Source organism: Mustela putorius, unplaced genomic scaffold (assembly GCF_011764305.1).
Source record: "Mustela putorius furo isolate JIRA1106 unplaced genomic scaffold, ASM1176430v1.1 tig00003858_pilon_pilon_pilon, whole genome shotgun sequence".
NCBI lineage: Eukaryota > Metazoa > Chordata > Mammalia > Carnivora > Mustelidae > Mustela > Mustela putorius.
In genome coordinates this window covers 10249722-10262205 of record NW_025422010.1, presented here as the reverse complement: position 1 = coordinate 10262205, position 12484 = coordinate 10249722, and the positions used below count along the sequence as shown (strand labels likewise).

The window sequence follows — 12484 nt, the reverse complement described above, 5'->3', positions numbered from 1 at the left end:
GTGCACTTACATTTATTTCGCTTTGTAAGTCTACTCAGCGTTTATGTCTACATGGTCTGTTTCTCCATCTGGATTAAGAGAAATACCTTTTGTGAGTTATCTACAAAGTTGTTCATGGGTTAAACGCAAGAGACACTGATCATGAATAAAAATGCCTAAGGTAATCCATATCTCAAATTCTTTGACATTTCTTCCCCTTTAGTTAGCAGCAGCCATGAGTGTGTTATTTGTATAGTGACAAATGCTGGAAATGATTCTCCTGGTGACTCTTGACAAAACATGTGAATGGGGGACTCTTTGTTGAGGAGGAAGATGGAATGTTCTTAGCATCAAATACCTTTACGAATCATCCTGAATATTTCTGATCTCCAGGCTCTTTCAGCAGACAATGTTTGTCTTCTCTAGGGTTGTGTAAACTAAGGGAATTGGACATCTGTGTTTTGAATGATTTGACCTTAAACCTCATTTTTAAGTAAAACCACGTGAATGTTATTAGAACATTTTATTGCATTAGGAAGCAACCAGAGTAAACAGTATCCTCTGGGCTTCTGAGGAGATCCAGGGATCGATCTGTTTATACTCTATTACATGTTTTATTTAAAATTCATGTTTTCTAGTGAACCTTGGTAGTTTTAAAAGAAATAGATCTTATTACTATATCTTTATTTTGCATTTGTAACTAATTCTTTTGTTTACTTGAGAAAAAAATAATAGAACTAATTTTGGCTACATACTGTCATCTTAAGCAGGGTAGGTTTTAATTTCTATTTTTAAGGAAGAAATAGCTCATGTGATTTGAGAGTCAACTCATTTTATTTTTTAGGAGTTGTAATTCAAAGCTGATCACCCTGATAAGTTTTTGTGTATTTGGTTGTGGTTCCTCTATTTTTAATTTTCTCCAGAGAGCATAGCATACACCACAAATATTTGGTTATCTGACTCTGCAGCATGCTACAAAATCTTGATTACATGTTGGTTTAAAATATCAGCCCTAGAATCAGATGGACTGGATTAAAGTCCTGGTTTTCTGTGTGACCTTGGGAAGGATTTTTAGCCCTTCTGAATATAAAGTAATAATACTCTCCTCAATGCGTTCGTTATTCAGGGGATCAGATAAACAAATGGGTATGAAGTACTTTGCACAGTGAGCAGCACATAGCAGGCAAGCTATAAAGATTCAGTGGCAACAGTGATAATGTGAAGAGGAAGTCATAGCCATAACCATACTAAGAACTGATCAGGCCACGAGGCAGCTTCCTCTGGGCTCAAACCCACTGTTCCCTTAGCCGGTCTGCTGTTAGTTGAAGTAACAGAACCACTTTGTGTAAACCACTGACCATTATCATTAATAAATAAAAAATTACTATTTTCATGTTTGGAGCATTTGTTTAGTACTTATATCCAATGAATCAAAACATTGGAAAATTAAAAATATATATCTCTTTTGGCCAGCAGATTGGGCCAGCAGAACCCTATTCTATAGAAGTAACAATCTCAGTGTGTTCATATGGGTGGCTGTTTTATTAGATGATGCTTTGTAGTAGTGGTTATTAAAAACACGGAGCTGGGTCCATATGTTCATTTTGGCTTAAAGAGTTGTCCATGTTAAATTAATGATTAAAGGACAAAACAGAGAAATATGTTATTATTTTTTTGGAAAAATATAGGAATTATTTTATTATTTTTTGGAACATTATTTTTAATTATTTTTATTATTTTTGAAAAAATATGAAGCATTATTATTATTTTGATAAATATATTTTTATTTTTGAAAGATATATGAATTATTATTTTGATGAATATATTTTTATTTTTTAAAAAATATGAATTAGTGGGGTTATGGACATTGAGGGGGGTGTGTGCTTTGGTGAGTGCTGTGGGGTTTGTGGACCTGGCGATTCATGGACCTGTACCCCTGGGGATAAAAATATATGTTTATAAAAAATAAAAAATTTAAAAAATATGAATTATTATTATTTTGATAAATACATTTTTATTTTTTGAAAAATATAGGTTGTTATTATTTTTACTATTTTTGGATTATTTTTTCAAAAATATAGGGAAAAGCTAAGGGGAAAAAAAAGCACTTTCCTTAGATGTGTAAATGTTCATTTGTGTGTATAAAATAAAGTTTTGAAGGAAAAACACTGTTACCTAAGTGGTATAAGTGTGTGGCCTTTTAAGATACTGTTAGCTTTTTATAAAGTTCTTCGATTGTTTAAAACTTAAATTATTAAAATGTTTCTAGTACACAGGATGGAAACGTATCTCTGTGCATGGCTCACCTAGATTCAGCCAGATACGGTTAGCTTTGTTAGCTAACCAGGTATTGTTAGCTACATAACACACTGTCCCCAAACTTTGTATCTTTGTTTTTAGAGAGGGAGAGGGAGAGGAAGAGAGAGAATCTTAAGTAGGCTCTGCACTCAGCATGGAGCCGAGGCAGGGTTCAGTCTCACACCCCTTAGATCACGAACTGAGTTGAAATCGAGAGTCTGATGCTTTACAGACCGAGCCACCAATGTGCCCCCAAACTTGGTATCTTAAAATAATACCCACAGCTGACAGTTCTGTGTGTTAGTCATTGGAGCTGGGTTCAGCTGAGGGGTTCTGTTGCTCTGGGGGCTGTGTGTGGCTCTTCTTGGCTGAGCTCCTTCACGCATGAGCAATAAGCTATAAGGTTGACTGGGCTGGGTGGGAAAGTGTAGCTCTGCCTCACAGGGTCCCCTTCCTCCAGCAGGCTAGCTGGGACTTATTCACCTGAAAGTGAGCAACTTTTCCTTTTCCCTTGGAGCCTGAAATTTCTCATAACTGGACTCTACTTCTTTATACACACATGTATGTGTGTATGTGTAATATATATATATAGATATATAGATAGATAGATTTGTATATATAATAAAATACACACTGTATATACTATATGTGGTATATAGGTATTGACTCAAGAGGATATAATGTTCTTCCTAAAATTATCTAAAAATAAAATAAAATAAAATCTAAATTAAATACAGCTTCAAAACTGAGAGGCCACGTGGTATCATATTTGCCTGAGGCCGTATCTCACATCTGCCACTTAACTAGCTGCAAGACCTTGAACAAGTTACTTAACCTCTGCCTCTGTACACCTCAGCTTTCTTGTCTTCTGTAAGATTTAAAAGGGTTACTGCAGGTACAGCACCTAGAAGAATGCCGGTGCATATTAAATATTACACATATGTTTGCTGTTGTTACTCCTCATATGAATAGCTGATATATTTACCTTTGTAACTATTTGAAACTTTTTAATAGTATTATAAGTGCAATTAATAGCTTTCACAATTCCCATTAACTATTGTAGCATTTTATTTTTTTGAGATTTTATTTATTTATTTTCATATAAAGAGAGAGAGAGAGCACACACGAGCAGGGGAAGGGCAGATGCAGAGGTAGAGAGAGAGAATCTCAAGCAGAGTCTGTGCTGAGCATGGAGCCAGTCATGGGGTTTGATCTCACGACCCTGAGATCATGACCTGAGCCCAAATTAGGAGTCGGAGGGTTAACCAACAGAGCCACCCAGGTGCTCTGCATTTTACTCTTGTAATTAAAAAATGTACATTTGTATTTCAGTGGATTTGGTAAAACCTTAACATATTTTTAATGTTTAGATAGTTCGCCCTGAGTAATATCCAGAATGATTATGTATATTTGAAAATTAATGTTCAGATATCGAAAATAAATCCAAGTGGCAGACTTGGTTTATATCACTGACCTCATTACATTGAATAGATATGGATGGGGGCAGGCTATGTAATCATGTGATCACTGATACACGTAACGACCTTGAAGTAGTCACCCAGCTATTTCATCTGGCTAGGCCAAGGCCAAGGCCAAATACACTTAGCCAAACTTCGGCACATGCGTACTGTGTAGGTGCCAGGCACCTTGCTAAGAAGGATTCTATGTGAATTATCTCATTTAATCACTGAACAGCCTCTTTGAGATGGGAATAGTTTTATCTTTACATCCTAGGTTAGGAAACTGAGGCATAGTGGAGTTTGCTAACTTGCTCAGTGGCATCCAGTACATGGCTGAGTCACTATCCAAACACAGGCTGTGTGACTGCAGAGCTCAGCTTCCCACGAAGCTCAGGGGGCCCCTGTGTCCTATCCTGCACCAGGATGAGGACTTGATCCTCACTAGTCCCCCTGGTCTCCAGAAAGTGTTCTTTTTTCCCCACTGTCTATGAGTCAGCTCAAGTGTAAGCTGCTTTTCATAAGGTCACATAATGCTAAGTTAAGATCTGTAGGTTTCTCTCCCAACCTGCCCTAAAAGGGCAAAGAGTCTGACTGTCTTTATGTTCTTTACTACTGGAATTCTATATCCAGTGATAGGGCTTCCTATCTGAACACGGGCGGGATCTTCACCAGAACCTCACACACATGTAGTCGGGAAAGTTTTACATATCTAAGAAGCTTCCATTTAAAATTGTAACCGACATTTGCTTTAATTTAAATTTCATGACTTAGTGGTGAAGATGAATATTTTTCCCAGACGTCTCTTCACTAATTGTATTTTTGCTGATGCAAATTGTCTCTTCATATTATTTGTTATTTATTTATTGGTATCTTGATGTTGTTGCTGCTTAATTAATCCAACAGATTCCTTGAATTCCAGACTGTTTTGATCACTTCTAAATTTGATATTATATCATTGAACTGATGATATAACTGATTCAATGTGGAGGCCAGTATAATTTCCCCTCCTGACTCACCTTGTCGAGTTTCGATAACTCCTTCCTTCTGTCCTCTGATCAAGGGTCCCTGCTTGGCTCTGGCTTTCTGTCCCCAGCCCAAGATGAAACATCTTAAGCAAAATCTTCGGCCCCTTCTCCAGGATTATGGGGAGCTCTCAATCATGGTTGTTAACAGAACCCTTAGAGTGTTTTGGGAAATATTTTTTATGACAAAGAATGATTTAGCTGAACTCCTCTTGAGCACCACCAGCAGGCTTCTGGTAAACTGAAAATGTCAAAGTTGATGCATTTTTTAAACAGTTAAGTTTGATTTACATTTTATATAGAAGCTTAACTGTATAATTTCTTCTTAAAGCAAGACATGGTTTAGCCTGTTAACAGATACACATGTGAAAAAAAATCATCTCTAAATCAACAGTAATTGTGGCAGATGCTTATATTGTGACGGTTTGTGTTGTTCTGAGATTTAGAACAAAAACGAACTCATTTTTAAGATGTCAATCAATGAAAAACCTGACGTATGGGAAATTAAGCAGTCTCTTAAGAAAGTTCTGAACAGTATACCTGTCACTTCCCCATTGTACATGTGGCTTATTTCCCAAGATACAGTCATTAGCATTAGCAGATAGTTAAAAGGGTTTGTTTGCTTTACTCTATTTGTTTTTTACTTAGAAATTATAAAGCACACACATAGTATTTTCCAGCTAAGTCAGGCAAGCAGTTTGGATGACATAATGCAACGGGAGTTAGTACTCAGTAAAGCTTTACTTTCCTTATGAAAGGAGAGCACAGTACTTCTCTGAATGGAACCCCCAGAGTACCCTCCATTTGCTCTGAGTCTCTTCATGCCTTCTTTTTAAAAAATGTTTTATTTAAAGTCAAGTTAGTTAATATATAGTGTATTCTTTTTTATTTTTATTTTTTTACTTTTAAAGATTATGCTTATTTGACACAGAGAGAGAGAGAGAGACAGTGAGAGAGGGAACACAAGCAGGGGGCGTGGGAGCAGGCTTCCCTCTGAGTAGGGAGCCCGATGTGGGGGCTCGATCCTAGGACCCTGGGATCATATCCTGAGGTGAAGGCAGACACTTAACAACTGAGCCGCCCAGGCGCCCCTATGTAGTGTATTATTAATTTCAGTGGTAGAATTTAGTGATTCATAATTGCATACAACATCCAGTGCTCCTTCCATCATGTGCCGTCCCCAATGTCCATCACGCAGTTACCCCATCCACCCCCATGTCCCCTCCAGCAACCCTGTTTGTTTCCAATGATTAAGAGTCTCTTAGGATTTGTCTCCCTCTCTGTTTTTATCTTATTTTCTTTTTCCTCCCTGTCTCAAAACTCTTTTTTAAAAGAGTTACTGGTTGACAGTTCTATATATTTTTTAAGACTTTATTTATTTATTTGACAGAGACAGAGAGATCACAAGGAGGCAGGTAGAGAGAGGGGGGGGGAAGCAGGCTCCCTGCTGAGCAGAGAGCCTGATGTGGGGCTATATCCCAGGACCCTGAGATCATGACCTGAGCCAAAGGCAGAGCCTTAACCCACTGAGCCACCCATGCACCACGCCCCCTCCTTTTTAAAATATTTTATTTATTTGACAGAGAGAGAGCAAGAGAAGGAACAGAAGCAGGGGGAGTGGGAGAAGGAGAAGCAGGTTTCCCACCAAGCAGGGACCCCCATGCGGGGCTTGATCCCAGGACCCTGGGATCATGACCTGAGCCGAAGGCAGACGCTTAGCAACTGAGCCACCATGGAGTTCCACTGGTTAACAGTTATAAATCCACAAATTTTATAGGCCCTTGAGATTGTGGTTTATGTAAATGTTGGTCAACTTAATGGATCAGATTTGTTAATTCTGTGCATTTTTTTCTTTCTGTGCTGAAATATCTAAAATATGATTATAGCTGTGAGATTTCTTGCTGGAGGAATTGGTTCAGGTTTTACTGTTCACAGTTCTCAAAATGCCCAGTATATAATGGTCACTCAGATATATCCCACCGGAGCTAAAATTGACCAGGTAAGGAGAGTGAATTTATTTTGGGCAGCTCAGTATCTTTATGAACAATAAATAATAAAAATACCCACTCAGTTATGCCATGAATCACTAAGCTGACAACTGCATATATTTTGGGTCTTCAGTACAGGTATCTTGAAGCAAGTGTTTTACGCACATTTTCGTATATGCTATGCTCATGATGCTTACTATTTAGGTGTATGCTAGGCTTTAGCTATGCTTATTATTAATTTTATAGCACCTATTGCTGTGGCATTCCCTTGGGGAGAACAGAGTGCTGGGTACTAGCTGGTCGGACTTATAAGAAGTTCTCGTCCACATCCCCTCCTCTCCCAAGGAAAGTGCCACCTGGACTGGGGAAGCGAGGAAGTGGTGTAGTTACACAGTTTTGCTGGGGCTTTCCTGTGATATGGTGTTACTTCTTTACCGTCTTAATGTATGTTCACCAGTATATTAGGACCATGGCCAAAATTAGCGTACCTGACAAGTAATATTGGAGAATCCAAGAGAAAGACAAGAGAGAGGGCAAAACAGAGAGGTGGATATGATATTTGGGTAAAAAGAATTTTTCTTTTAATTAAGGTTGTACTCGCTAGTGGTTGCAAAATAAGTATTTCATGTTTGTACATTTTTAAGAGGGGCATAGAAGACCCAGGAGATGAAAAAGGGTGCATGTCATCTGGTCTGCAGAATATGGATGTGGCTACAGATGTGGTTCCATTGGGCTGAAATGGGTGCTAATAAGTGTTTTTAAAGTGATGGTGGCAGCTCCCCACAGAGGCTTTGTTACCTTGGAGCTTTGTTCCCTAAGTTCATTTATTTCTCCACAGGCTTTCAACTTCCTCATTTCTCATCAGAAAAGACATTTTTTTAGAACCATTGTTGGTATTGGCCGAGGGAGCAGGAGGAGGGATGTAATCTGGTATTTTGGTATTTGAAGGATAAGATCAAATTTAAAATTACAAATTAAAAATACAAAGCTCTTTTATGAAGACGGCAGAGCACAGTGTAGATCTTATTTGTTTGGGTTATTTGGACAGGAGTTGCGATATGATTTTAAGCATCCGTGGGCTGTGGAACCAGTTGTCAGTTGTGTCCAGCATTCATTTTCGTCTGTATGTCACAAAATGAAACAGCAGAATAGGAAACGTGAGTATAATATACATACACTTGATAAGAAAAAATAGGGGCACATATTTCTTCGTGGAAGTTCTGGAAGTTCTGTGTGTGTGTGTGTGTGTGTGTGTGTAATGCACGTGTTCACACAGAACATCACACTTGCATACTGGGGTGCATATACAATGTTTTGGTATCATGATGGGTCCACATGTTTGGAAAATGTTGGTTTTAGAGCATTGCCTTCATTAGAGCCTGAATGTGAAAAATTCATATTCCCTTTAGCTCCATCAGATGTTGTTGGTGGACCCTTTGATGAGCTGCTTTCTGTGTTTCTGTGGGTCTTTATTGTTGGGAGGACTTAATGAGATGGGATAGATGCAGCCCTTGACCCAAGGACTGGGTGGCACATGACTTCCCTACATTCTCCTTAAAAATAGCTAAGATGTGTTCTTGGAGCCCTCTTCCTCTCCTCCTTGCCTCCAAGCTGGTTCTGTTCTGAATTCAGCCTCGCTGCTATCTTTCCATTCTCCAAGATTGTGTTTGCTTCTTCCCTCTCCATTCACTTTCCATTCTTCTTTTGTGTCTTCTTTAACCAATTTCTTTCACAGCTAAAAGGATCAGCTTGATAGCCTTCATCCTTGGGTTAAGAAACTAGAGAGTTTCTTTTCCTTCCTTTCTTTCAATTTGTCCATCTCTGTCTTTTTCTCCCATGTTAAGAAAAAAAATTACATACACTTGGGTACTTGGGAACCCAGTTTGCTCTACTACTCGAACTTTAAGCCTGTGCTACTTGGTGGCATCTGCACATCAGAGCTGGTCAGCATACTGTTCCTGCCCATGACCACTATAAAAATTGAGAGCAAGTCTTCAGAAATTTTATAGAAATTTGACAAGAGTGTTTTTACACTTATTTAATCTACTAACAAATATGGGCTTGTGTTTTGCATGCCTTGTTATTGATTCTTTTTTGGAAATCCATGTTTATTGCATTTTACATACATTTGATCTGAGATGCATCAGATATTTTTAGAAAAATGGTCGTTCATCGCAGGTGGTTCGAGAAGCACTTCTCTAGATAGCTGAATTGTTACAACTGGTATATATAGTAGGTCAGAAGAAAAACAGAATGGCCCTGTAAACTAGAGGCAGGATTTATACCAGCAAAAATGGAACTTGTAAACTTTCTATTTAGCTTTTGGGTTTTAAATCTACAAATTTGAAGACATGTCACAGAGAAGAAAAAGAAAATGAAGACAAAACAGCCAAAAGAAGAGAAAGGCCAATGATCTGTGTACTTTTACTAAAATTAAGAGGCTTAAGAAGTGAATTTTAGAGTGACATTAATATTTGTGGGGGTGAGAAATTTTCCCTTCTCGCCTTTGTCAAGAGGAAATATTTTCTCCTGTGATTCAAGGTGGGCTTTTTTTGTTTGTTTTTGTTTTTTGTTTTTTGTTTTTTGGCTTATCTAAGAATTAAATTGACATGAGACAAATTAACAGGAGAAAATAAAACTTAGTTACAGATGTACACAGGGCATTCCATAAGAATATGAAACCTACAAGGAGTCAGGCAATTGGGGCTTATACACCATTCAGAGCTAAGAAAAGGAGGTGGTTATCAGAGACTTCACAGGGAAGAAAAACAATTCACAGGAAGATGAGAAAGAGTAAGTGTTTGACAAACAAGTGTTTGCTGGGTCAGGCAGAAACAATGGGACATAGAGAAGATTGTTAACAGACTTTTCTAAGTTCCTCCCTATCCACCACACCTAATTCATATTATTTTCTATGGTGATGGCTCACTTTTTGGAGCAGCTCCTCTATCTACATTCTTTTATTGAGTTAGGGGGAGGGTCAGAGTTTCTTCCTGAGCCTTCCATTTCTTCAAAATAATCCATATGTCAAAGAGACACACTTTGGGGTGGCAAATTTTGCTCCTTTACACCTTCTAGGTTCTTTGGCTGGTCTAGTAATTAAATTAATATCAATTAATATAACAAGAAATTAATATAAAACAGATTAAAAGGAGGAAACAAACAGAAGTTTAATATCTTGTATACTTCCTGTATATATGGGAGAGACCCTAGAAAAGGAACTTCCTGAAATGGCTGAAGCCCTCAGCTTGAATACCATCTTCAGCTAAAGACCAAGGATGCTGGAAGTGGTGAATCAGGAAAGGAAAAGCAGTCAACAAGGATAAGGTTGTTTGTAAATTTGACAAGAGTTTCTAGAAATGTGGCTATCCCCACAGGAAGGAGACACTGTTACAAATGGAGTTTGCCCTAATAAGTGTCTCTTAGGCAAGGGTGACTTTTACTCAGTTTTGAGAACTTCACCTGTGTGTGCTGTTAAGAGTAACTAACTACTACTAGGTGTTTATCCAAAGGATACAAACATAGTGATTCAAAGGGGCACCTGTACCCCAATGTTTATAGCAGCAATGTTCACAATAGCCAAACTATGGAAAGAGCCCAGATATTAATTGGCAGATGAATGGATAAAGAAGATGTGGAATGTATATGCAATGGAATATTACTCAACCATCAAAAAGGATGAAATCCTGCTATTTGCAATGACATCGATGGAACTAAAGGGTATTAGGCTAAGTGAAATAAGTCAATCAGAGAAAGAAAATTATTATAGGATCACACTCATATGTGGAATTTAAGAAACAAAACAGAGGAACATAGGGGAAAGGGAAGGAAAAATAAAATAGGATGAAAACAGGGAGGCAAACTGTAAGATGAAAACAGGGAGGCAAACTGAGAGTTGCTGGAAGGGAGGAAGGGAGGCAGATGGGGTAATTGGGTGATGGACATTAGGAGAGCATTTGGTGAAATGCGCACTGGGTGTTTTATGCAACTGATGAATCACTAAATTCTACCCCTGAAACTAGTCATACATTATGTGACTAGTTAACTAAATTGAATTGAATAAAGAATTTTTAAAAACAGAGAAAGAAAAAAAAAGAATAACCAGCTTAAAATAATCCCCATGCCAAAGAGACACAATTGGGGTGGAAGATCTGCTCCCTTGCAAGTTCATAAAATGCTGCTTCTCCACCAGCCAAAGTATTTAATAACACGCATCATTCTCTCTTCCTGCTGGATGATGGAAAACGCTCCCTTTTTTGTTGTTGGGCTCACAAAGTTTCTGAAATTATGAAGAGAATTTATGCAATTTCCTTAGCTTTTAAAAATCTAGAGCCTCTACCACACCAATGCAAATTTTAATGATGGGGTAGAAGGGAATAACTAATTATATCTAGCTATTGCTGCTGTCATAAACAATGATGGAAGATAGTCCAATCAAAAGCATTTGCCAGTGGATATGATTAAGCTAAATTTAATTCACCCAAAGATTCAAGAATGTGAATATTGCATGTTCTCATAGCGAAGTTTTCGTTTTCAGAGAAACCAAAATAATTATTCTTAAAGACCTTCAAAGTGTGCTTTTTAAAAAAACTTCCCCTTTTGAAGCCAGCTCTGTTACATGGAGTTCTTTTCATTTGCCTGCAATGTTATATTCTCTACTTCTACACTTGTGACTTAAGGGTGTTTTGTTATTTGAACACAGAATTTCTATGCTAATTTGAATTCTGATTTCTTTTATTTATTTGCCCAGTTGGAGTGTTTTTTGTTGGGGGAAAAAAAATTGAGGTAAGGAAGTACCTACTGAGGGAGACCCAATTAGCCTTTGAAAATGTATTTCTTCACAGTCAAAACATTGAAGCAGGAGGTGAAAATTAAACATTCAGCCATATAGGAATATTTTTTAAAAAACAGACTTAATAGTCTAAAATTGAATATAAATGCCTTGGATCCTTTAAACATTGGCGAGTTGACTTTACTTTCATAGCCGTTAGGTGATAAATTCAAACAATTAAAAGGCATCTCTTCCCTCCCACCTGCCATTTTTGTATGCCCAACTGGGAATTTACCCCCAGGATTCTGTTTTTGCCAGACTGCTAAGCATTAAGTGTTCACTCTTTCACATGTAAAGTTACCATAAGACAATATTGTAGAACCATCAGGAAATACTTGTGTTGGCTGAAATGTCATCTTCTCTACTTTGAAGCTGTGAGATAAGTCCTCGTGACCACATGTAGAAATAAAGATCCTTTTCCCAGAGCTTTAATGCAGAAGCAAGATCAACTATGTTGAAGGTTTTGTAACCCTTTAATACTAATGTTCCTCTCTTAATAAAGTAGAGGAAACATAAAAATTACCACTTAGATGAAATAGGATAGGACCAGGAAGGCTGTGATGTGGAGAGGCAGAAATAATATCAAGTGAAATGCTAACAAATTGCAGATAATTTAAAGAAGCCACACATTTGGATGAGGTGTGAGGAAAACAAAGTCGTGGTAATGCTGGTCAACAATTTTTGAACTTGTGCAAGCATTGTCCTAAGTATCCTTATACATTAATCATTAATTATGGGGGCTACATAAAAATACCAACTGAGGGGGAAAAAAAGGATTTCTCAGGTGACCATATCCCAGAGAAGGGGTTTGGAAAAGAGAGACTTTTCTTCCAGAATCTTCCGTGTTGACCATAGTGTTGCTCAGGTGCCATTTCTTCTGTTGAAAGGTAGAAGAACTTTGCTTGT

General features: G+C 37.8%; 1 protein-coding gene across 10 annotated transcripts in view; it reads left to right on the top strand.

Annotated features, from left to right (window-relative positions):
* The window catches only part of PTPRM (protein tyrosine phosphatase receptor type M), a 776839-nt gene that overhangs the window by 273267 nt on the left and 491088 nt on the right, over window positions 1-12484 (top strand). Inside the window, exon 1 of one of the 10 annotated variants that reach the window (XM_013051253.2) lies at window positions 7868-7904. The exons of the other annotated variants lie outside the window; for them this stretch is intronic. Coding sequence (XP_012906707.2) covers window positions 7883-7904 — 22 coding nt within the window. The 5' untranslated portion in view covers window positions 7868-7882. Of the gene's footprint in view, window positions 1-7867; window positions 7905-12484 lie in introns of those variants that run through there. 10 annotated transcript variants of the gene reach the window in all.